Raw genomic sequence first — 25303 nt, 5'->3', positions numbered from 1 at the left:
ACCTCTGGTCAACAGACTTTGCTCCTTCTGTGTAAAAGACATTTTAAATTGTTCTTATCATTTTGGGGATTTGTTTTTTAGATAGATAGATAGAAATATAGCTACACGAACATTTTTGGGCTTTGTTTTTTGTTTTGTTTTTTGCATTTTGATGATTTAATCAAGGATTATTAAATTTCATTGTGATTTTTTTGCAAGAAATGTCAAATTTGAAGCAATAAAGTGAGAGGATTTCACTGCTTCTGGAAAGGGTCCAGTCGCGTATCCAATTTCCATTTTTTTGTTGTGGAAATTATTTGATTTGTTATTTCACAAGTTTTAAATCCTGCCTATTTGAATGATTCCAACTTTACAAATTCGAATATCTCCCACTTGTAGTGAGCTTGCCCTCTACATGCTCGCGTGTGTTGGAATTCTTGACACCCTCTGGCCTCCTCCCACATTCTAATAGCAAGAACACTCCGTTCATCAATGTCGCTTACTTTACCACAGCCAAGCACGTTCTAATTAATTGCTCATAGATCGATTTTAAAGTGGTAGTGTGCATTAATTCACTACTTGAAGTACCGTAATTTCCGCACTATAAGGCGCACCTAAAAGCCTTTATTTTTTTCAAAAGCTGACCATGCGCCTTATTTATGGATCAACATTAAGTTTTCCAACTAACTTGCAGCCGCCGACTCGATTTTCCCCCGAACGCCAAGTAGTACGCGGTGGATGGTGGGATTTATTTACCGGCGTTTCATTGGCTAACCAATGTGTCAATCATCAGTTGAATCGATCACTATTGGCTAAAGTTATTCGGAGGTCAAGAGGCGGATCCTTCTTATCATTTACAGACTGCCATTGGCTCAAACGGCAAACAAAGCCTGCAATTGGCCGAAAAAGATGTGTCAATCATCAGTTGAATCGATCACTATTGGCTAAAGTTATTCGGAGGTCAAGAGGCGGATCCTTTTTATCATTTACAGACTGCCATAGGCTCAAACGGCAAACAAAGCCTGCAATTGGCCGAAAAAGATGAATGCGTATAGCATGTGGCCGATGGCATAGAGAAAGCATTTTTTTCTATTCTGTATTTGTAAATATTGTATTCTCCTGGATTTACTACCCTTACGGATATAAGAGGACATTGCCTGCACATTATTATGAACACAATGACTTCGGTGAGCTATTCCCGGTTTTATATTGTCTTGTTTCAGACTGAACTCGATGTTTCTGTGATAAGCGGTGCAGATAATGGATGGAATGGAGTGTCTATTTTTAAATTAAACTCAATTCCAAGTGTTTATTGTCATATGCACAGTAAAGTTGCGAGCGAAAAAGAAAATAGATACGAAGGAATGGTTATCATTTCTTGAATCCCAAGACTTTGACCTTCCGAATGATGGAACGATGCATTTGAGTGACATCTTACGGACACCGCATTCGCACATGTTCTCGACACGTATTTGCGTCTTTGCAAGCTTTGGGAATGTTAAGGGGGTAATAAGTTGGACTGAACTATCTGACTGTTTTGTCCACGTTCCCATTGTAGCGCCTTATAATCCGGTGCGTCTTATATATGTCAAAAATAGGACCAAAAACTATTTTTTCGGGGTGCGCCCTATAACCCGGTGCGCCTTATAGTGCGGAAAATACGGTAGTTGAAGTTGGTCAGCAGGAATAGGCTTCAGTAAAGTGGCTAACATTAGCAGAGCAGATAGCTGGAAAATATATCTAAAAACGCCAGTAAAAGCCTGCATAAGAAGACCGGGGTCCATGAATCACAAATATTAGCCATGTTCACATGTTGCAAGCCTGCTGACGATAAAAGACAAAGCAAGCTTTATTTACATGGAGCATCTAACAATAACTGCTACGGGTCTAACATAAATAGCTTTGAATGGTGTCACAAGCCACGTAATATATCAGAATATAATTCAGTGTCATTGGAACATTTCAGAAGCGCAGTGAGATTAAAAAGAACAATTGTGACAGCACAAGAAATTGTAAGATAAAAAAACGCGGCTTAAAAAAGGTCAGTGCTCTTACTTGCCCTTTGTCAGTCCGTCAGCAAACCTCTGTTTACACAAGGCAAGGATTTTTGACTCTGACTCCCGTCGGTCCCGTTTTGTCACCCGTTTTCCACTCGTCCATTCCTGATTTCTCCGTTTGTCTCCGGCTATGACCCGTTTTTTGACCCCGACCACGTTCTGATCTCCCGTCCCGGCTAACAACCTGTTTTTCCGTCCAACCACGCTTTGATCTCCCGCTCCGGAAGATCCACTTCCACATTCAGATCCCGTGAGCGGCTTGCTGATCGCTGGCTCTGATTTTCCTCTATATCTCAATAAACTTGTGAGTAACGTTACGCATTTGGGTTCTCCTCCTGACCTGGTTCTGATAATAGTATTAAAATAGATAATATTAAAGAAAAATAATTAAAACCTGAATTATCCTTTGTCATGATGTTATAATCCCAGTCCAAGCACGGTTCACTGGTGTTTTACTTTGATGCATTGAGGGTGATCATTGCCTTTGGGTAGAAGCTGTTTTTTAATCTATTAGTTTTTGACTTGATGCTCCTGAATCTTCTACCTGAGGCCAACAATTTCGAACATTTAATTTTTGGGTGGAAAGTGTTCCTCAGAATTTGATTTTACTCTATTAACAGCAAGCTGGATACAATTTGTATGAGGGTGGGTACTTGAGGGACTCATTTCTAATGCTTTTTATATTAAAATGCCGTTTTAGATAAAAGTATGCAGGGTTGGGTAGGGTTACTTTAACTTGATTAATTTCAATTACTTTTGGATTACTCCAATACCAATTATGCTAATAAAAGACAAAAGAAACTAAATATGAATAAAATTACTCAATTTTGTGCAGGCTTGGGGAGTAACGGAATACATGGAACGGCAAAAATGATGTTGATGTTGGCAAGCTGTTTGGATTTATTTTCATTTTGTTTCTGTCGCATTTTATGTTAGTTTTCCCGGAGATCAAAGAGATCAAAGCCAGGAGAGACAGCTTACCACGTGTTGTGAGTCATAATTTTATTCATATTTAGTTGGGTTTTTTTTGTCTTTTATTAGCATATTTGGTATTGGAGTATTCCAAAAGCAATTGAAAGTAATCAAGTTAAAGTAACCCCACCCAACCCTAAAAGTATGTTTATTTAAATCAATGGTGTTTTTTAGAAGTCACACTTGGGGTTCATTCGAGTTTTGCTATCCAGGCAGCGTATATTCAGCCTCCCGCCCATGCATCTGAAGTAAAGTCGAGCACCCCTCGTGACCCGGATTAGGACAACCAGTTTAGAAAATGGATGAGGGCTTGAAAGGACAAACAACACAGCCTTGACATTTGCCCCATTTCCAATAACAAACCTTCATCCGTAGAGGTGACAAAACAAAGTGTAAAGTGCTTTGTCCAATAAAACTAATACTACTTATACTACGTTTTAATTTAAGCGCTCTGAAGTAATCCTCTGGGCTGTGATATTTCACGACTGAACAGAATACCACCTTGTGTGTTAATGATATCGTAGTCAAGGTGTTGAATTGTTTGTTTCTCCCTTTTAGAGTCGGATTGAAGCGTAAGGGATGTGTCATTTCCTCGGCCTGGCATCATCTCTTCACATCCTACGCTTAACTGCTCGGAGATACAAAGGTTCAAATCATCCAAAAGACCACCCCGTATATCTGTAGAAAGAAAATCCAATGAACTGCTTCAAACTGCTCAACATGAAACGTCATTGATCTCAAGATAGAAGAGCTGACAGCTGCCGCAAGGATGTCCTCACTCCACACCCCTCCATCCCGAGTCCATCGACTCCTCACACATTCCAAGGAGATGATAACAGCACCTCCTAACCAGAGCCCAACCCCCCGCAATCAAAGAGCACGCTGTAGATCATGGTTATGGTGAGACAGGCTAGAACCGTGGCACTGACTGGTACGATATCAGCCAAGTGATAACACTGAGCAGAGCAGGTCACTGCTAGCAGGTACAAGTTGTTTGGCGACTGACGCTATCCAGACGACACGGTGTCCCTGATTCGCACTGAGCACGAATCACCTCCCGTTATTGTGTGAAATAGAAGTCAAGTCAGTAAAGTCATTTTTATTTGTATAGCCCTTAATCACAAATAGTCTCAAAGGGCTTCACAAGTTATTACATATAAGAAGTTATGTTATTCATATGCTATAGAGTAGAAGTGAGTTTTAAGCTTAGATGTAAACATGTCCACTGAGGCAGCAGATCGGATCTCAGGGGGAAGAGAGCGACTCACCTAAAAATTTAAGTTTCATATTTGAGCCCGATCTGTCCTTTCAAACACATGTGAAGAAAACTACTAGAACCGCTTTCTTCCATCTTCGTAACATTGCTAAAATTCGTCCTATACTTTCTCAGTCGGATGCGGGAATCATAATTCACGCGTTTGTTACCTCCCGTCTCGATTACTGTAATGCACTACTTTCCGGTCTTCCGATGACCAGACTCAAGAGTCTTCAGCTGGTACAAAATGCTGCAGCGAGGCTTTTAACTAGGACAAAAAAGTACAATCACATCACCCCAATTTTGGCTAACCTGCATTGGCTCCCTGTTAGCCTAAGATGCGATTTTAAGGTTCTCCTATTACTATACAAAAACTCGTCTTCTTCCTTTTTGACGCCAGGCAACTTTGTCTCCTGTTGCCGTGGAAAAAGATTCTCTCGATTATCGTCTGCTCTGTCCATCACAACTCGTAGCTGCTTGCTAATGCTAACTTGGTTTAGCCGTCGATCTTCTCGCTCGTTCTCTTCTTGCGTTTCCCGAAGCTCATCTTTCACATCTCAGTTCCCTCTCTCTCTCATTTAAGCCATCTTTAAAGCTCAACATGAACTCTTTCACATAGGTAAATGCAGTTTAATGGGTTTAAATTAACTATTTCAAAATGTAAGAGTTTGGTCAATTCTTTGCGATCACAATTTTGCAGCACCTTAACATTGCATTTGCGTGTGTAATTTCTGATTTCCAATGAGATTTCCATTGACCAAGGAGAATGAATGTATAGCTAATACAACAGGAATATATTCAATAATTTTCTTGAACCCTTTGACACCAGAAGTCCATGAGCATTTACAAATGATCCATTGTTGAACTAGATGACTCATAAATTAATATCATCATTATCATCATTAGCTGCACGGCTTATCCTCAGTAGGGTCGCGGGGGTGCTGGAGCCCATCGCAGGGCACACAGGGACAGACAACTAGCTCGCTCATTCACACCTAGGGACAATTTGGACCGGCCAATCCACCTGAAATGCATGTCTTTGGAATGTGGGAGGAAACCGGAGTGCCCAGAGGAAACCCACGCAGGCACGGGGAGAACATACAAACTCCGCACAGTAAATCCGGTAGCTGGATTTGAACCCACACAGGAGGTGTCTATGAGACCTTAGAACTGTGCCGCACACGCGCTAACCACTGCGCCGCCGTGCTGCCCATAAATTTATATAGTATACCCATATACTTTGTGTTATTGTTGCTATTGTTATATCATAACTGTTATTATTAATATTATAACAACTGTTATATAATTGGTGTATTTAATAGGGAAGATGAAGGAGTAGGGAATACAAGCATTTGCTTCTGACTACCCCTTTTCGAACATCTTATATTATTATATTATTATTTTGTTGTTGAGTTATTGTTTTTGTTCTGTTTTTATTTTAATGTTCGAATCAAGTTTTCATTCATTCACTCATTCATGTGCAGGAAAGCCTCAGTGTTATTGTACATGGTTTATTTTGTTCTGTGGAGAACTGTATCAATCACAATGAAATATTGAAAATATCTGACCACCTGAAACCTACCAAGACTTGACTGTTAATCAAAACAAAAAGAACAATGTAGAGATGCCACTAAAACGGAGTCCACGACTAAGGTAGGAACTGTCAGGACCAGAACGGAAACAGGACCCAATTGCGTAACGTTTACCACAAGTTTTATTGAAGGAAAGAGGAAGGGCTGTGGGCCCACAATCCAGTGTTTGCTGGACCCGGGAAGCAAGTTGCTCTCATACTTGTGATCTGAACACGGAAGTGGATCTTCCATAGCGAGCGATGGCGGTGTTAGGGACGGAAAAATTGGTCGGTAGCCGGGACTGGGAGAGCAAAGCGTGGTCAGGGTCGGAAACGAGTCGTAAGCCAGGACAGGAGAGTAGACGTGGTCGGGATCAGAAATGGGTCGTAAGCCCGGACGGTAGAACAGACGTGGTCAGGATCAAAACAAGTCGTAGGCAGAGACAAACGGGAGCAAAAACGAGACAGGTGGGACTCATGGTCGAAAAAGGCTTGCTTTGTATACACAGAGGTTCGCAGACGGAATGACAACAGGGGATAAACAGGACTAGGTTTAAGTAGGGCCAGGGAGCCAATCAGAAACCGTGGCGGTTGGCGCCAAATGAGCAGGCACAGGTGAATCACATCGGTAATCATGACAGGAACATGTTTTATGGATCCCAAATTATGGAAATGAGGCAAGAATGTACTAGAATGACAATAAAGTAGATCTGAATCTGAATCTGAATCTGAATCAGAACGGTTGTGTGCTCAAAAAATATTGTGCGTATGTGGTGCTACATCTCTAAGATGCCTGTGTGCTATTGGTGGACTTCATACACGATGCAGGTCTGCTATTGGTTAGCAACACCGAATCATAAAATTATGCTATTGGCTGAACTACTTCCCACCATGCCTTTCTCTATTCGTTCAGATCAGAATCTCATGTAACAAATCTCATGTAACAAACATGTAACAAAAGAAGAAATCCGTTTCTCAAATTGCACAGTAGAAAAGGTAATTTGAAGTTTGACACTAGCCATGTGTAGTGCAAAACAAAGTAGTGGAAGAAGTGGCTCTGGTCGGATGAGACAAAATTTACATTTTTGGGATGAATTAAAAAATGTATGTACAGCATATTACTCATAGTGTATTTCACCTTATAAAACACCATTCCCACCATTAAACAATGGCCTCATCGTCTGAGAGTTCTCCCCATTAGCAGGCATCCAAAAATGAATGAAACAAACAAATGTGGCAGTCCACAAAAGAGCAGGGATTGGGACAGGTTTCTATCTCCAAATAAAACCACGAACGAGTGTTCCAGTAAATGGTTGTCTGTCTCAATCTGCCACTGGATTATCTGGCAACCAATCCGGAGTGTCCCTTGCCTACTGCACGAAATTAGCCGGGTGGGCTCCAGCACTCCCGAGACCCCTTGTAAAAATAAGTGATTTGAAAATAACTTAACGAACAAAGACAACAATCCTTAACAAAAGTAAAAGTGAACAATAAAACTGTTCCGGACTACACTTACACAAATCTTGGACAAGTAAGCTAAATCATATGTTAGAATCTATAGCAAGTGTTTCCAGCTATTGTTGACTATGACTCTTCTACATTAAATCCACGTTCGCAACTAGAACGGTTTCGCCATAAAGAGATTCCTAATGATGTTTTTGTACTTTTCAAGCCCAAACTATGAGAAAGCTGAACACTTGCCATTCACTAATAACATTGAAATATCATAACAAACTAAAATTCCTGGCAGGTACAGTCACAGCAATGGAATTAGCGCTGTGACTCACATAGAGGGTCAAAGCCCCCCAGGCAATGAGTTGAGCCCTCCATCAGACACTGGCAGGTCTTCTGGGTTCAGCTTTGTGCGGCAAAGTCTGCACGGCAGGTGGCTGCTTTGCTTTATAAAAAATGTTCAAATCCTCTGAATCAGTCGAGGTTACACATTGAGTCAGACAGTGGCATGCGTGGTTTTGTTCCCTGTGTAAACTCTGCCGTCGATGGAATTCCATATCTGATCTTTTTGTCCCATTGTAAGTCTGTGTTCACCCTCTCCAAAGCAAAATTTCCTGACACTACCGAACATCTATTCACACTGTTAGCTAAAATGTATATCATGATAATTAGCATACGAGCTAACAGCACATTGGTATCATTAGTCAGAGTTTTCCGCTGAAAAGATCGAATGCACCTGCATTTGACTGAGTCATCTGCAGATGGCATACTGAAAAGCTCAAAAGGAGGAGAGGGAGGTTTTCATTTAGAGTCTCTTTTATCCAGAGTTTCCGCAAACTCAAAGTTTTTTTCCAATTGTTTTTGCACGTTTGCTTCAAAGTTTTCTTGGTTGACATTAAAAACCCAAGGAAATTATGCATTGGTCATTAATTCCTTCGTAGTCCCGGGTCACCAACCATACACCCTAATTCCCGTCACCACCCCCATTTTAAAACCGAGACACAAAAAAAAAAATGTGCAGCCGGACGCTCAGCTTGTTACCATGGTGATCTTTAACAATGCCCACCCAGCTCCCTGCCTTCCATTCGCCACCGTTTAAATGAGCTTCAGACGCTGCACACAAATGAGGGTCACGGGGAAAATGGGTCAGCGTGGTATTCAAAAGGTGGAGGGGTCGCCCAGCAAAATCCCACCACCAACCCCCGCACACACTATGGATCTTGCGTCTCATGGGGAAATATTGCTAATTAGAGGTTTTATTTGTAAACTAATAAAAGAAGCTTGTGGATGTATGACTACTTTGCTAAGACTGTACGTAATATCTTGCAGTTGCAACCTGTAAGATTGAACTTTTCCTGTGGTGGGATGCTGAAGTGGCTGGAGGCAGTGCATGAGTGCCACTTGAGATGCTTTAACACACAGATTTGGTAACTTTGAGTTTTAAAGCATCCACGTGACTGCAACCACATTGCTTAGTTTAGTTATGAGGAATTGTAGCATGGAAATGTACAGTTCTTCATTTTTTTTAAACACAAAAAAAACATTCAAGAGTATGAGCATCCTTACCCAGTTTGAACATCATCATGGTGATCAGCAGAGTCCTCTGATGTCTGGACCAAACTTTTCCTAACTCCATGGCAAAACAGGCTGCAGAGGTTTCCAGTCAGTGCGGCACGAAGCAGTCACTCCTCAAGTTCTCCATTCAGCATGCTGCGGTTCTCCATCCATGCTGTCCAAAAGTTAGATGAGTGAGGACCACTTGCTCCATGTCTGAGCACATCAGGCACTCGTGTCTGCTGTGTTTTGGAGTTTGCTCGGGCAATTGGCATGTGCGCACGAGTAGTCTCTCTGGGGAACAAACTGGGACAGAGTAAATCAGAATAATCACCCCAGCAGAGAGTGCCTGGAGAAAAACGTGAACTGGAGCTCAGGACTGAACTCCGCCCACCGGGTAAGGGTTCAAAAGACACAACTCCTGCAACTCTATTATTTCTTTAATGTTTTCAGATTTCAGTTGAGTGTCTGCAACAACAAAAATGTAGATCTGTGGAACCGACCAAATGTGTCATCATGTTAGTCCAAATCTATGGGTTTTACCCCATGCAGACACAAATTCTGTACCTAATTGTCCCAAGAGCATTTTAATTAAAACCTGTCTTCACGAACCATTTTTAACTCGTTCACTGCCATTGACAGCTATAGACGTGATTGGCATTCACCCAATCAATGCCATTAGCAGGTAAAGACGTCGATGGCAGTGAATGAGTTTAGAGGAGTTTTTTGGGGTATTGATGAAAATAACAGGCTGAATATCGAATAGAATATTGATAGAATTTTTTTTGACATTCTTTGCTCAGATGTGCTTTTAAAACCATAAGACATCTTTTTTTTTCTTTTTTTCTGAAAAGAACATTAGGTGGAACCAAGTTAACATCTCTGGGCTACTACTGTATTATAGATTTCTGTGTTGTTTTCTTTATGCTGAGTGTACAAACACAAACAGAGAAAAAAAAATTCTAGATTTTTCTAGATTTTTCTAGATAGTGATAGTTGTTTATGTGTCAACACATCATGTTAATAATTAGTTGACCCTTGATATTATCTTTTATTTATATATATCTCCGCCAATGTTCACATTCATACAGACACTTTTGTCATTTCTGTGAAATCAAAGTCTCATCTCTGTTAGGCTACTTTACTCTTATGGACATTGCTGCGAACTACGAGTTCCACATGAGTAATGAGCCGCCCGTGTGGCGCCAGCTGCAGCTTGTTGACAGATTGGCTCCCAGTCAGTATTTGAACTCTCTCCTGTCAGTCCCCTTTTGTCGGTCCGTCTGCGAATCTGTAAGACGGCAAGTCCTTTTTCGCCTGTCCTATTTTTTGCTCTTGTTAGTCTCCCGTTACGATCTGTTTCGAGCTAGACCACGTCTGCTCTCCCGTCCCGAATTACAAACTGTTTTGATCTCGACCACGTCTGGTCTCCGCCCCGAATAATGATCCGCTTTTGATCTCGACCAAGTCTACTGATCCCAATCACGTTTTTGCTCTTCTATCCCGGCTACTGACCCGCTTTTTCTGTTCCCGATACCGCCATCGCTCGCCACGGAAGACCCACTTCCGCGTTCAGAGCGACCTGCTCCCCGCGACCAGCGATTACCGGATCGTGTGTGCAATCCTTTCCCTTCTTCCCAATAAAACTGTGAGAAACGTTACGCGAGTGGGTCCTGTTTCCGTTCTGGTCATGACAGGTCCCCAACACTTGATATTGGTTGGAAATGTAAGAAAACTAAACCACTCCTGGGAAGTTTGGAGAGCCATTATTTTTTCGCTATGCAGTGTGTATCAAACTGTATTAATTGCTTTCTTTTAAAAACAGTCTACCACAATGCATGATGGGTACAAATAAAATGCCAACATCTCAAAATTGAGAGCAACTGTGTTTTTGGATGATTATGGATTAAGGATAAAAGAAAATAAAAAGCAACGAAAAACTCTCCAAAGTCACCACAGCAAGGCTAATAATTCTGTTTTCAGTACGTTTAATTTTGTACTTTACTGGAAGCAGTGATCAAGTTAAATGTTCTAAACAGTAATACAAAATTCAGTAATTGTAGTGATTTATGTAAGCCCTGGGATTAGAATACTGTACTTTTTACAATATTGAGTATAACAATGTCACTCTTGTCATAATGCTTACTGAGCTCTGGTGAACCTGGATTATTCAGTTTGCCCACTGATGTTTCAGCAGGAAACAAAAGTGTAACATTAGGTTCAAAAAGGAATGGAACTAAATACTTAAATGTTAAAGACTGCACTATACAAAGCTTGCATCAACATCAGCCATATATTCATATTGTTGTACTAACCGCATGAGTGCCTCATGTCAACTAGCCCAACGAAAACAAGATCTCAGCGACACAGGGGCGAGCTGTCGAAATGGAAGATAGCAGGACATTGATCAACAATAGCAACAAAAAAAAAAAAACAGAGCTGTCAAAATGGCTGATAACCGGATATTGATCAACGATGAAAACAACCCAGAACTTCAACAGCAGTTCTGGAACACTTCAGACAAATTATAAAATCTGCATTATATCCAGACTGAAGAGCAGCTGCTGTCACTGTCTTGTACCACGGACAGACTGAAGAGATCTTTTCTTCCTCATGCCATGAGGCTCTTTAACTCCACCCGGCGGAGTAAAGGCCCACATTAAACCACACCCCCTACATTGCATATTACCGTACTTTTATTGCAGCGTGTATTTTATGTAGCACTATTTAAATACTCTATACAACACGCTACAGTGGGTATTAGCACGTCACATTGGGTATTTGTATATTGTATTCCTTTTGCCTTATTATTGTATTGTTCTCAGCGAAGGGATGCTGCTGGAAATGTGAATTTCCCTGCAGGGATGAATAAAGTATCTATCTATCGATCTATCTATCTAAAAGGCTTGCTTGAAATGTCACTTGCACACTATTGATTGAATGTATCACAAAGGTGTCCATATTATTTCCGCTATTAAAAAAACGTCCTGAGAAGTCGTTCATCTCCAACCTCTAATTCTACCAACATTCTAATAACTCAAAACTCAATGAGCGTGTGAAAGACAAGAGAGGAAAACTACTGTCCTCCAAAAATATTTTTTCAAACAGTAAACCATGGATGTCAAACTTTGATTGGCTCTGGGGCCGGATAAGTTAAATAATGTTAGCTCCAAATGTTTAGCTTTGTTTTTCAGTATTATGCTTTATCATTCAGCCTACATTAGTTACCTACCCTACGTGTTACAACAATGGAGGACAAGGGATCTTTTCTAAACTCAACACATTTGAATACTTGCCAACGCTACCGCTTTACGCATTGGAGTACTACTTTTCGCCCCTTAAGAATGCCTACCGCTTTTTCAAATCTAACAACAACCAACAACAAAAAATCTTGACTCGAGACTGTCATGATTACCGACTGGAATCACCTGTGCCCGCTCATTTGATTGGCTCCCTGTCCCGATTTAAACCTAGACCTGTCACTCTCCTGTGGTCAGTCTGTCTGCAAACCTCAGTGTATACTAGGCAAGACTTTTTGGACCCTGACTCCCACCTGTCCCGTTTCTGCTCCTGTCTGTCTCCGGCTACGACCTGTTTTCATCCTGACCACGTCGGCTCTCCCGTCCCGGCTTACGACCTCTTTATGTCCCCGACTACGTCTGCTCATCCGTCCCGACTTACGACCCGTTTCTGACCCCGACCACGTTCTTGCTCTCCTGTCCCAGCTATCAACCAGTTTTTCCGTCCCTGACACCGCCATCGGCCGCAACGGAAGATCCACTTTCGTATTCGGATCACAATCCGATTGCGATAGCGAGAGCTTCCCGCGTCCAGCGAGCATCGGATCGCGGGCGCTGCCTTTCCTCCTTCTCTTTCTTTCAATAAAACTGTTAGAAAACGTTACGCGATTGGGTCTACCCTGTGTGCTGGTCGTGACAGACAAGGGATCTTTTCTAAACCCAACACAATTAAATACCAGCCAACACTACTGCTTTACGCATTAGACTACTGCTTTTCGCCCCTTAAAAATGCCTACCACTTTTTCAAATCTAGACACCAACAACAAAAAATCTTGACTCGAGACTAGTATCTTAGTCTATGGCTGCTTCATTTTGAAGCAAGTCTAAGTTTCTGGTTTTAAGCTAGAATATGGATTGTGCAATAAAACCACTGCTATTTCATGTCAAAAGGTTGGCATGAAACCATACAAACGCAAGGCTGCCCTTGTCACAACCCAGGAACGGAGACAGGACCCAATAGCGTTCGTTTTACTCAGTTTTTATAAAGAAAGAGAGCAGTGCTTGCATCCACGATCCGATCATCGTCGGTCACAGGTAGCTGATGGCAGGAACGCAGAAGTGGCACTTCCGTGTCGAGCGAGGGTAGTCGTTGACAGCGAGAAAACAAGTCGATGGCCAGGACGAGGGAGCAAAACAGAAACGGGTCCAGAAAAAAAGTCGGCAACAGGTATCAGTCAGGAAACAGGGCAAAACAGGTCGACGGCCGGGACGGAGGAGCAAAAGCAGAAACGGGTCAAGAAAAAGGTCGGCAGGAAAACAGGGCAGGATAATGTCGGAGAGTACAAAAGGTTGCCTAGCTGAGAGCATAGATTCACAGACGGTCCGGCGGGTTCCTTTTGGAAGACGGGAGTTTAAAAAGAGTCCAACAACCAATCAGGTCCCGCCGCTGTTGGCGCCAACGGGGCACCTGCAGTAATCATGACAGCCCTCTATCCGCAAAGGTGAGCATTTGGTTTGATAGAAATGACCCAGAGACCTGCTTGTTTTATTGTCATACTCGGAAATTTATGGCGGGTTGTAAAAAAAAAAAAAAAAAAATCCGACAGGCCTGATCTGGCCAGCGGGCATACATTTGACATTGCTGTGCTAAATGGTATTTTTTCAGCTTCAAGCTGTTTTTCTAACGGATGTCAGTGCTCAGAACGCACCCCAGCTTTTGAAGTGATGTGTGCTCACTGATGTCCACTGACATGTTTTTTCTGGTGCGGCAGATCCCAAAGGACCTGGGCCGAGAGCCCACTTCAATATTATCACTGTAAGAGTGTTAATCTTGGATCAATGAATTGTTGCCGAGTTATCCACATAACCACCCCATACCCCAAGTTTAGAAGAGGGAGGTTGGGTTTATTCGATTGAGCCGACCGGGGCGCCCCACTCCCTTCTACCAACCCCCAACCCTCATCCCTGATCTTAAGCCCAGAATTAGACTTAACTCCTCCCTGCCGCGTTCATAACAACAAAAAAGTTAATTAAACATAGAGAGAGAGCGCGAGAGAGAAGTGGGCATTGGGGGTAAGAAGCATCCACACTTTACGCCCTCAACATTTTGGATCACGGGGTCGCTGCGGTTCCACATTCCTCAGAGAAAGAAAGCCTGCCGCATTCTATGAAGTTGTTACACAATGGAAAAAAACGGGCAGGCGGACATGTTGTCTCGCCTAGGTTGGTTTTCCAATGCAAATGACTGAGGAGCTCCAGTCAGGCAACAAAAACAGTTGTTTTTGTTTGAAAATTTAAGAGCATTGCTTAGTTTTTGCCTGTAGATTTTAAAGGGAATGCTTAGTATGGAGAACCATTCCTTCCATATGGAGAAATGAATGTAAAAATACCTGGAAATATATGCCATATGAATCAATGAACACATAGATAAATCAAGTAATACCTAAATATATGACATGTATAATCTATTCAAATATGCATTTTCTTATTTATTTCAGTAATTAGTTTGTCATTTGTCATGTATTTTATCATTTATTTGTCAAGAACTGGAACCGGATCAGGACCCAAACACGTGTTCTCACACAAGCCTTTTATTTTACGTGAAATGGGGAGTCATGCATTTGAGGAAGCAGTCTGGCGTGAAATGGTAGGAAGCCAGATGCTAACGAGATCGATACCAAGTGCCAGAGTTAATATCGGACAGATGGGGTCGATACCGGACAGGACGGGACAGACAGGAGAGATAATGAAACCAACTTTTAGTTACAAGTTAGTAAGACTTTACATAGAATGTATACATATATAATCAATGTGTCAAGACTAGAACAGAGGCAGGACCCACTTGCGTTACGTTTCTCTCAGATTTATTGAGAAGAAACAAAAGGATTGCACACAGGATCCGGTGATCGCTGGTCGCGGGAAGCAGGTCGCTCTGAACGCAGAAGTGGCACTTCCGTGGTGGAAATGGAAAAAACGGGTCAGTAGCCGGGACAGGAGAGCAAAAAACATGGTCAGCATCAGCAACGAGTTAAAAGGCAGGAGAGGAGAGAAGATGTGGTCAAAATCAAAAAACGTGTCGAAGCCGGGAAACAGACGGGAGCAAAAACAGGAGAGAGTCAGGGTCGAAAAGCTTGCCTAGAGTAAACTGATGTCCGCAGACGGACTGACCACAGGTGACAGAAAGGAGTGGGTTCAAATAGGGACAGGAGCCAATCAGAGTCCGGGGCAGTTGGCGCCATATGAGCGGGCACAGGTGATTCACATCAGTAATCATGACACAATGTTTTTCGATAACAGTTCAGGGTGTCCCCCTGTCCACTGCCCGAAGATAGCAGGGATAGGCTTCAGCAACCCCCCGACCCTACTGAGGATAAGCGGTGCAGATAATGGATGGAGGAAGGTTTTCAATAATGGTGTCAACAGATGTCAAATTACTAAATAAAAAGCATTTTTATGTTATAGTAGTCAAGTCATGTTTTGTACTGTATAGCCATTAATCACAAGGACTGTCAAAGGGCTGCACGGACCTCAGTTTATTGCAAACTACAGACTATTATGACACCATCCGAGATCTAAAACTTACATGAGAGCAAGGAAAAACTCAAAAACCTCAACATGAAAAAACCTTGAGAAGGGACCAGGCTATAGGCAGCACGGCGGCGCAGTGGTTAGCGCTTGTGCGACACAGTTCATGTCATGGGAACCTCCTGCGTGGGTTCAAATCCAGCTCCAGACTTCCTGTGCGGAGTTTGTATGTTCTTCCCGTGCTTGCGTGGGTTTCCTCCGGGCACTCCGGTTTCCTCCCACGTTCCAAAAACATGAATTTCAGGGGGACTGGCCGGTCCAAAATGTCCCTAGGTGTGAATGAGCGAATGAGTTGTCTGTCCCTGTGTGCCCTGCGATTGGCTGGCAACCAGTTGAGGGTGTCCCCTGCCCACTGCCCGGAGATGGCTGGGTTGGGCTCCAGCCCCCCCGCGACCCTAATGAGGATAAGCGGTACGGCTAATGAGATGAGATGAGAAATACAGTATAGGTCATTCATAAGGTAGATGCTTTTGACTTTTTAGTTTCTTGTTGTTTTTTTTTTTAAAACATCCATGCATTTTTCCCAACCACTATCGGATGCTATAATATATTGGCCTTTAAAACTGGTGAATTTCAGGGAAAAAAACTCTAAATGTTAGATAGTAACTTTTCCCGTATCTCGCTTAAGAATGTTCTTTTCTTGGATTGAAAAACAAAGTATGTTTTGAAACAGGCCTGACATTTCACTAAGTGGGTGAAGGACTGATTTTACAAGAGTACGGTGTGATAGCGTTGTTCACTTGAGTTACTGTCTTTTTCTTCTCGTGCCCTTTTTTTGGTCATTAATCATGTATTACAAAAGAGAAAGTTGTGTTTGCCAGGAGAAGTGACGTAGTCCCAAACTGTGACTCAAACTCACGGGCAACAAAGGACAGGGAGGGTCATCTTTTTTTCTTTTTGTGAGGCCAAAAAGTCAAAACAAGAGAAGCAAATGTTTTGTTTTGTTGGTTCGAATAGGTTATTCTCTTGGCAAAATGAGAACATTACTTCATCTTCCATGGCACAATAGTGTTAAGTTTGTATTATAGTTGGCAACTCATAAAAGGAGAGAAGACAACAAAGGATTTTGAACTTGCAAGAAGAACATGACAGAGCGTAGACTTCAAATAAGAAATTCCAACTTTCCAAAGCCCTCCCCTAATCCCCTTTTTTTAATCAAATTGCTTAGGTTATAAAATCAGATCTGCCAAAAAGGGTGTGGGATTCAAAGAACATGATCGGCCGATTGTGAGAATATTAAAAACAGTGCAATTTAGTCAAAACAAACAAAAAACTTTTTGCTATTGTCAGTTAAAGATTCTGTTAGGGTGGCCACAAAAATGTGGCCCTCTCTCCTGCCTAGCAGGCAGGATGCAGCAGCAGGCCAGGTAGAGACAGGTGCTAAAAGTGTTCCTGACAGTCAGGCACAAACTTAAAGAGTAACCGGGTGAGAGAGAGAGGGGCTGCCCTATATCTACATAGAGAAATGAGTGGTAGATTGAAGTATGGATCCCAGGGAAATAGTATCAATCTAGTATAAGTACTTGCTTCGTATCGATAATATCAATGTTTGGATTGATCTGCCCACACATTGTGTTTGAAGTGATTTTGAGACTAGACGTTTTTTACAAGCCGTGTGAAACTTAGTAACTGCTAATGAGGAGTCAACGCAAATCCACCCATTGAATGCTAATTGGGTTTTATGGTAGTCTGTAACTCCCAATTTCAGTTGTGTCTGCAAGCTTTGTGAGCAGAGTTCCCTCTAAGCTGTGCGCTTGCGCAATTGCGCACTGCTCGCACATTCTCAGCGCACAAGAAAATCTAGCCAGCGCACGAAAATGAGGGCTCAAAATTACTCATTAAGAAGCGAATCAAGTCAAAGTTACAGTGCATGAAGGTAAAAATACACGGGTTCCCCTGACGTTGTGTCCTAAATACAGTATTTTGAAGTCGAGTCGAAGTAGAACGAAGTTGAGTAAAGTTAGTAGAGTTTGTCAGGGAACCGGCTTCTTCGGCAACCTTTTCGGGTCCTAAACGGCTCTTCAGGTTGTTTTTGCTTCTTTAATCCCAACATGGCCAAATATTATGTAAAATTATGCACAAAATGACTTAAAGGAAGGGGGGAATAGAACAAAAAAGAAAAAAAATACCAAAATGAAAAAGTAGTGAAAAGCTGAGAAAAAAAAGAAACAAAAGTAAGAGAAAAAAGAAGGAAAAATTTAGAAAAAAGCCAGAAAAAAAGAAAAGAAAGAAATGTAGGAAAAAAGTAAATAGAGAACAAAAAGAAAAAAGTAACAGCTCGGAAAAAGTAAACACAATGAGATATTTTTCAAAGGAATTTTTTAAAAAGTAAAAAAAAACCACGGAAAAAAGAAGAAAAAGTTTGAGTTGCACTCTAATAATTTCCAATGATATCAAGTGAATCTTGTTGCCAACATTGTACTTCCACTGAAAAAATGTGATTAAGTACAGTTCTGTATCTTACAACCGACTCAATAAGCCCCCAAAAATGTTAATATTATGCGACAAAATATATCAGGAAATAAAAAGAAATGGATATCTTGTGAAAGAATTGTAAGAACAAACGACGTTTGTAGGCCGTACAACCTTTGCAATAGTACATGAGTCGATTCATTCAAAAGAGAAAAATAATTTTGCATTGCCGGAAACTCAGCAAAATGTAACTTGATGTCAAGTTTTGGACATGTTTGATAATGAATTATCTTGCCACACTTGGGATTATGGTTGCTCACTGTTTTTTCAAGCGCTGCTCACCGACTTTGTGTAAACGCTCAGACCCGTGGAAAATTACAGGGAACATTGCTTGTGAGGTAGGATAATACTGGCAAGTGGAGTCATGAGCAGATTAAGAAAAGAGAGAAAGATTTAACAGCTAAACAGGAGCCTAATGTATTGAATGAGTGTTACTACTAAAACCTACATTTTCTAGAATAACACATGTGTCTAGTCCTTAGGAAACACCCTAGCCGGCATTCCCTCCTTTCAATTTATGACTTTCCTATTGAGCGTCTTGAAAGGGGGGGTTGCAGTGCCTCGTCAATCCTAAAATTTCCTTTTATTTACTAATCTCTCCCACACGTTCACATGAACACACACGAAAACTCTCTCTCTGCCCTCCCTTCGATGTCTTCGCATTCATTCCTGTCTGGCCCTTCAACAACAATGACTTTTCAAAAGACTTCCAATTGCTTTGTGACCCCTGAAATTCCAGGATCCTTCTCGACAGCCATCAACAACAAAAAACAAAACTTTAATACCAAATGCAAAATACCGACAGTTCTCAAATGGTGAACGTAATGCCCTTATGTGTGTACAGTAAGCATAACTGTCAACCAGGGTTGGGTAGGGTTACTTTAACTGGATTACTTTCAATGACTTTTGGATTACTCCAATACCAAATATGCTAATAAAAGACAAAAGAAACTAAATATGAATAAAATTTGTAAATTTTGTGCAGGCTTGGGGAGTAACGGAATACACGGTACGGCAAAAATGATGTTGGCAAGCTGTTTGGATTTATTTTCATTTTGTTTCTGTCGCATTTTATGTTAGTTTTGCCGGAGATCAAAGAGATCAAAGCCAGGAGAGAAAGCTTACCACGTGGTGTGAGTCATCTTTTTATTCATATTTAGTTTCTTTTGTCTTTTATCAGCATTTTTGGTATTGGAGTAATTCACAAGTAATTGAAAGTAATCAAGTTAAAGTAACCCTACCCAACCCTGCTGTCAACCTATACAATTTATCACGTTTTATACAATTTTTGTCAAAATATTTCAATACAAAATTAATGCAATTTTCATAAAGTTTTTTTTGTCTATTTTTTTATTACAAGTCATTTTCTTTAGCCATTATTTACAAAATATTGCATTCTTGTGCTCATGTCAAAACCAGAACAATATCGGTTTCCAGTTTCGTTCCCGTTTTTGTCCTCATTATTATTCTTTTCGGTTTTCGTTCCCGTCTAGTTTGTCCTGTTTATTTTCGATGTCCTGTTTCATTATCAATCCTGTCTGTCCCGTCCTGTCCGGTATCGACCCCATCCGTCCGATATCTGCTCGGGCAATTTATATCAATCTTGTTGGTCTCTGGCTTCCTGTCTTTCCAAGCCAGACTGCTGCCTAACGTGCATGACTCCCCATTTACCGTAAAATAAAAGGCTTGTGTGAGAAACGTCACGCATTTGGGTCCTGATCCTGTTCTGGTTCTTGACATGTATACTATACAGCTAGAAGTAGAAATGTATATATACCGATGGTTCGGAATTGGCATTGGAACTCATGTCCTCATTTGCGAAAACTTGTACTTGGTATATTGATGTTTATCTGATAAAAATGATGAACTTTTTTGACCAGGGGTTTTCAACTTGGGCCTCGCGGGCACGAGGTAGCCCCCTAGGACCACCTGAGTAGCCTGTGGGCTGCTTATCAAAATATATAATGGATCATTGTGATTTTCTGGCAAATTAATTTCTAACTGGCGGGCTGTTTGTTGGTTGGCTGAGCCTATTTTAACCTCGACACTTACAACCTGGTTATAATATATTAACAGCATTGTAACAACATGGTAATGGGTAATAATAGCCCTTTACGCAAATCAGTCAAAAAACAAAAAGTGACTTCAAATAATTGGTTTCGACTATGAAACACGTGTGAACTACAATTAAACGTGTCTCAATAGCCATTAAAAGGATCATCCCCTTTTAAAATACCTAAGGAACTGCTTCCCAGCAATACCTATTCACCTGGTAAACAAGTGCCTTTAACAAAATACATGCTTGACAAGTGAATAGGCCATCACACCCCTAAACGAGCATACAAAAGTGTGACTATCTTTTGAATTATTTAGGTTTTATTTATGTTTTGTTGCTGCTAAAGGTTTTTTCATGAAACTGTAAAATAGATACCTTGTGACTTGTTTTGAGGTTTTTGTTGCTGTTCAATGTTTTTCACTTATTTTCATTGCATTATTATTACGATGCACTATTCTTTTTCATTCACAAGCGTTACATTATTATCATAACTTCAGTCTCAAATTGTTGGATTTTTTTTCCCTGCGTTTTTCCACGGACAGACTGAGGCCATGAGGCTCTGTAACTCCACCCAGGAGAGTAAAAGCCCACACTAAACCCCATCCCCACATTTGCATATTACCCTATTTTTATTACAGTGTGTATTTGATTACGTTATATTGGGTATTTTTGTATTATATTTCTTTTATTTTATTATTTTATTTTTCAACACAAGGATACTGCTGGAAGTGTGAATTTCCCTACCAGGATGAATGAAGTATCTATCTATCTATCTATCTATCTATCTATCTATCTATCTATCTCTGTATCCATCTATCTATCTCTGTATCCATCTATCTCTCTATCCATCTCTCTTTCCATCTCTCTATCTATCTATTTATCTATCTATCCATCTATCTCTCTATCTATCTCTCTATCTCTCTATGTATCTATCTATCTATGTATCTATCGATCTATCTATCTATCTATCTATCTATCTATCTATCTATCTATCTATCTATCTATCTATCTATCTATCGATCTATCTATCTATCTATCTATCTATCTATCTATCCATCTATCTCTATATCCATATCTCTATCTCTGTATCCATCTATCTATCTCTGTATCCATCTATCTATCTATCTCTCTATCCATCTATCTATCTATCTATCTATCTATCTATCCATCTATCTATCTATCAATCTATCTATCTCTGTATCCATCTATCTATCTCTGTATCCATCTATCTCTCTATCCATCTCTCTATCTATCTATTTATCTATCTAACCATCTATCTCTCTATCCATATCTCTATCTCTGTATCCATCTATCTCTGTATCCATATATCTATCTATCTCTCTATCCATCTCTCTATCCATCTCTCTATCCATGTCTCTATCCATCTCTCTATCTCTAGTAGCTCAGGAGGTAGAGCGCTTGTCTTGGGATCAAGGGATCCCAGTTCGGATCCCGGCTCGTCCATGTTACATGTCAAAGTGTCCTTGGGTAAGACACTGAACCCCTAATACCCCCAATAGCAGGTTAGCACCTTACATGGCTGCAATGCCGCTATTGGGAAATGTGGAGCACATTGTAAAGCGCTTTGGAAAATCATTGACTTGAAAAGCACTATATAAATGCAGATCATTTCACTTTACATTTATCTATCCATCTATCTCTGTATCCATCTCTCTATCCATCTCTCTATTTCTCTATCTATCTATCTATCTATCTATCTATCTATCTATCTATCTATCCTGATAGGTTCTTTTAAGAGCGCCACCCCTAATTTCATTGCATATCGATGACAATTAAGACAATTCAATAAGATTCAAATAGGTAGGCCTATAAATATAAAGAGCAGTGTAAAGGTTTTTTAGGGTTGGATTAATAAAAATATAGTACGATATCTTATTTACTTTAGCTTGAATTACGAGTTTAAAAAAAAACAGCTGAAATAGAAAATGATTCCTGGGAAAATGATTTGTTGATGAAAATGTTACATAGAAACAAATAGCTTGATAAACAACCACTGAGACAAGACAACAGGCGCTGCTCGGACAAATGAAATTAGGTCAGCAATTAAAGACGGAGCCAAACAGACATAACGAAGCAAAAGTGCAAATCCAGACGGAAGCTGAAAACCGACAGCCCGAGACTGCGTAAATCGGCCTCAAAATGTAGACTCGACGGGTGAAACCATGATAAGAGAACGCGAGGACTTACAGGGCTGCAGTTCCTCTGGGTGGGAATTAATGTTGATCGTGGGAGTTCCGGGTAAGAGGATTCGGCCTTCTTGAAGCATCTTAAAAAGAAGCAGATCGGGATACCCGAGCCCGGAGATTCCTCATTCGAAATGACTGTGCCTTGCTCCGGTTCTGCTCAGCAAAATCTCTAAGGTGACTTGACTAATTGCCCGTCTGTTTCTAATACCTGATTAACACAATAAAGTGATTCAAAAGCCAACCCAGGCGGTGTCTTGTCTGTCTGTGGAAGTGAGGATCTCAAACTATGTTGCAGTTGATGATGGTGATTTGGTAAGGGCCGTGGTTGCAAAAACTGAACCTGACATGGTCTATGAGACCTTAGATCTTATCCACATGTAGTTTCTCTCTCTCTCAAGACCTCAATCTGTCGTCTTACGCTCTGGCCTCCAGCTCGGTATAATCTCGCTGGGTTGAGAAGTGGGAATGGCAATTGTCTAAGTTGTTCTCAAAATGATGGCAGTTGAGGAATAAATAAATGTTTGAGGAAAAAGGGACTCTTGGGCGCCCTTTTATTTACTATGAACACAAAGACGTGTGTCCTGTTAATGTTTTTCACAAAAAAAAAGAGAAAATACATACCACTATACTGCAATACAGCACTTTATTTAAACAAAAATATAAAGAACATCACGATCTGTTGATCAATTTTTGGAATTGGTCCAGGAGAGTTTGAAAGAAAGAGAGAGAGAAATAGAGAGAGAGAGAGAAAGCGAGAGAGAGAAATAAAGAAAGAGAGGGAGAGAAAGAGACAGAGAGAAATAAAAAAAGAGAGAGAGAGAAAGAAAGAAAGAAAGAAAGAAAGAAAGAAAGAAAGAAAGAAAGAAAGAAAGAAAGAAAGAAAGAAAGAAAGAAAGAAAGAAAGAAAGAAAGAAAGAAAGAAAGAAAGAAAGAAAGAAAGAAAGAAAGAAAGAAAGAAAGAGAGAGAGAGAGAGAGAGAGACCTCTTTTTGCAATGGTTCTAATAATCCAATTGTACAATGTGGTTGGCAAGAAACACTACGCCAGTGATGTAAGTGGATCAACCCACCAACAGAGGGCAGCATTTCACGCTGTAGAATAACAGTGGTGCCTTCTAAATTAATATAAAAAACAATCTTTAAAGTAGACTTCAACTCTTTTGCACTGTTTTCTTCAAACACAACTCAGTTGATTACTTTTATGTGACTGGCAAGAAATACATGACATATTTTGTTGAATTGTGTGCAATAAAACTGAATAGCAAATAAATATAAAATTCCATACATGAGAATTTTTATTATCATTTATATTTTTAATTATTTAAGTCACTATTTTACGGAAAATAAGACGTTTCTGATTTTAGTGCCTTCAAGTACATCTTCCAGGTGTAGCCTTAATTCAATTGGAGAAACACAAGTCTAGTCAAGAAGATTTTTGCTGTCTTCTTAGCTGTGGAATGAGCAAATCTTTACTTCTGAAAGTCTTCGTCAAATAATGTTGTTTTACGCTCTGGCCTCCAGCTCGGTATAATCTCGCAGGGTTAAGAAGCCAAAGAGAGACGGCAAGCCCCGGCAGTGCCCCCAAGAGGCCCCCTACGAGCATCCTTTGTTAACCCCTTCATTGCTTCCACTTCCAACCTGGCCTGAAGGATGCCTCCTCAAATGCTGGAGTAATGAAAGGGATTTGAAGCCGGCTATCGGGGATCAAAGTCGACTTCCCCGAGTCATATTTGTAGAGCAAATCTAATAGCAAAACAATGCATTCCACTGAGCCTTTCAGATTGTGTCTGTCTGTCAGCTTAGCTCTTCCATTGCCACGGAGAATTCTCAGCAGGAGACGGAAGGCGGACCAGACAAGAAAAAATTGCTCTTCTGGAGAAGCAATCCTGACATATTGCACTATGTGACTTTATTCCTGCAGTATTTCTACCTTTGGCAGCCTTTGTTTGGCTAATTCAGTAGACACCCAAATGAGGAGAGAAGACCTCAATGAATTCTAAGGAGAACAGGAAAGGACTGTACAAAATAAAAACATCACAGTTCAAAATAACAATTCTGTTCTAAAGGTCTTCCCTGAAGCCCTATCTTTTTATTACATCTCCTAGGATACAAAAAGCAGATCCGCCCTAAGGGGTGTGGGAATCTAAATACAGCGATATTATTGGATGATTGTGAAAACAGGACAATCACACCCATCTCGTATTGCCCGTTTTGGCTCTACTCTGGATTGTCTCGGTCACTATTTTGTTTTTAGTCTACATAGTCGATCCTTCTATGAGTAAATAGGTGCTGCGTTGTGTTTGTAAGATTTATGTTCACTGAGGTCATGAGATCGAACATTCCTGTGTGGAGTTTGCATGTTCTCCCTGTGCTTGCGTGGGTTTCTCCATTTTCCACCCACTTTCCAAAAACATGCATGTCAGGTTGATTGGCTGGTCCAAATTGTCCCTCGGTGTGAATGAGCGAGTGAGTTTTATGTCCCTGTGTGCCCTGCAACTGGCTGGCAACCAGTTCAGGGTGTCCCCTGCCCACTGCTTGAAGATAGCTCTGATGGGCTCCAGCACCCCCGTGACCCTACTGAGGAAAAGCGGTGCAGATAATAGATGGGCTTCTTGATTTTAGACTTATCGTATCTTAACTTTTTTTAACTAGGTTATTTTACAGCGGTTGGTTGGTTAGTGTGCGGTCCCACGATGTGGAGGTGCAGGGTTCTATTCCAGCCTCCCTGTGCAGAGTTTGCATGTTCTCCCCGTGCCTGTATGGGCATCCTCCCACATTCCCAAAAACATGCATGTCGGGTTATGCGGCCGGTCCAAATTGTCCCTAGGTGTGAATGAGCGTAGGTGTGCCCTGCGACAGGCTGACAACCAGCTCAGGGTGTCCCCTGCCCACTGCCCGAAGATAGCT

The 25303-nt window shown here is 41.0% G+C and overlaps 1 protein-coding gene across 2 annotated transcripts in view; it reads right to left on the bottom strand.

Moving 5' to 3' along the window:
- Positions 1–22514, bottom strand: part of LOC148366390 (protein crumbs homolog 2-like) — a 51152-nt gene extending 28638 nt beyond the window's left edge. Inside the window, exon 1 of one of the 2 annotated variants that reach the window (XM_088335217.1) lies at positions 22400–22514. In XM_088335217.1, coding sequence (XP_088191343.1) covers positions 22400–22478 — 79 coding nt within the window. In that variant the 5' untranslated portion in view covers positions 22479–22514. Of the gene's footprint in view, positions 1–8851; positions 8937–22399 lie in introns of those variants that run through there. The other variant, XM_088335218.1, reaches the window with a different exon arrangement.
- Positions 22515–25303: the final 2789 nt, after the last annotated feature.

This window comes from Urocampus carinirostris, chromosome 5, assembly GCF_059441175.1.
Source record: "Urocampus carinirostris isolate Australia breed hairy pipefish chromosome 5, RoL_Ucar_1.0, whole genome shotgun sequence".
In the NCBI taxonomy this organism is placed as follows: domain Eukaryota; kingdom Metazoa; phylum Chordata; class Actinopteri; order Syngnathiformes; family Syngnathidae; genus Urocampus; species Urocampus carinirostris.
Note: the sequence above shows the minus strand (reverse complement) of the source record. Positions and strands in the feature narration are given on the sequence as shown.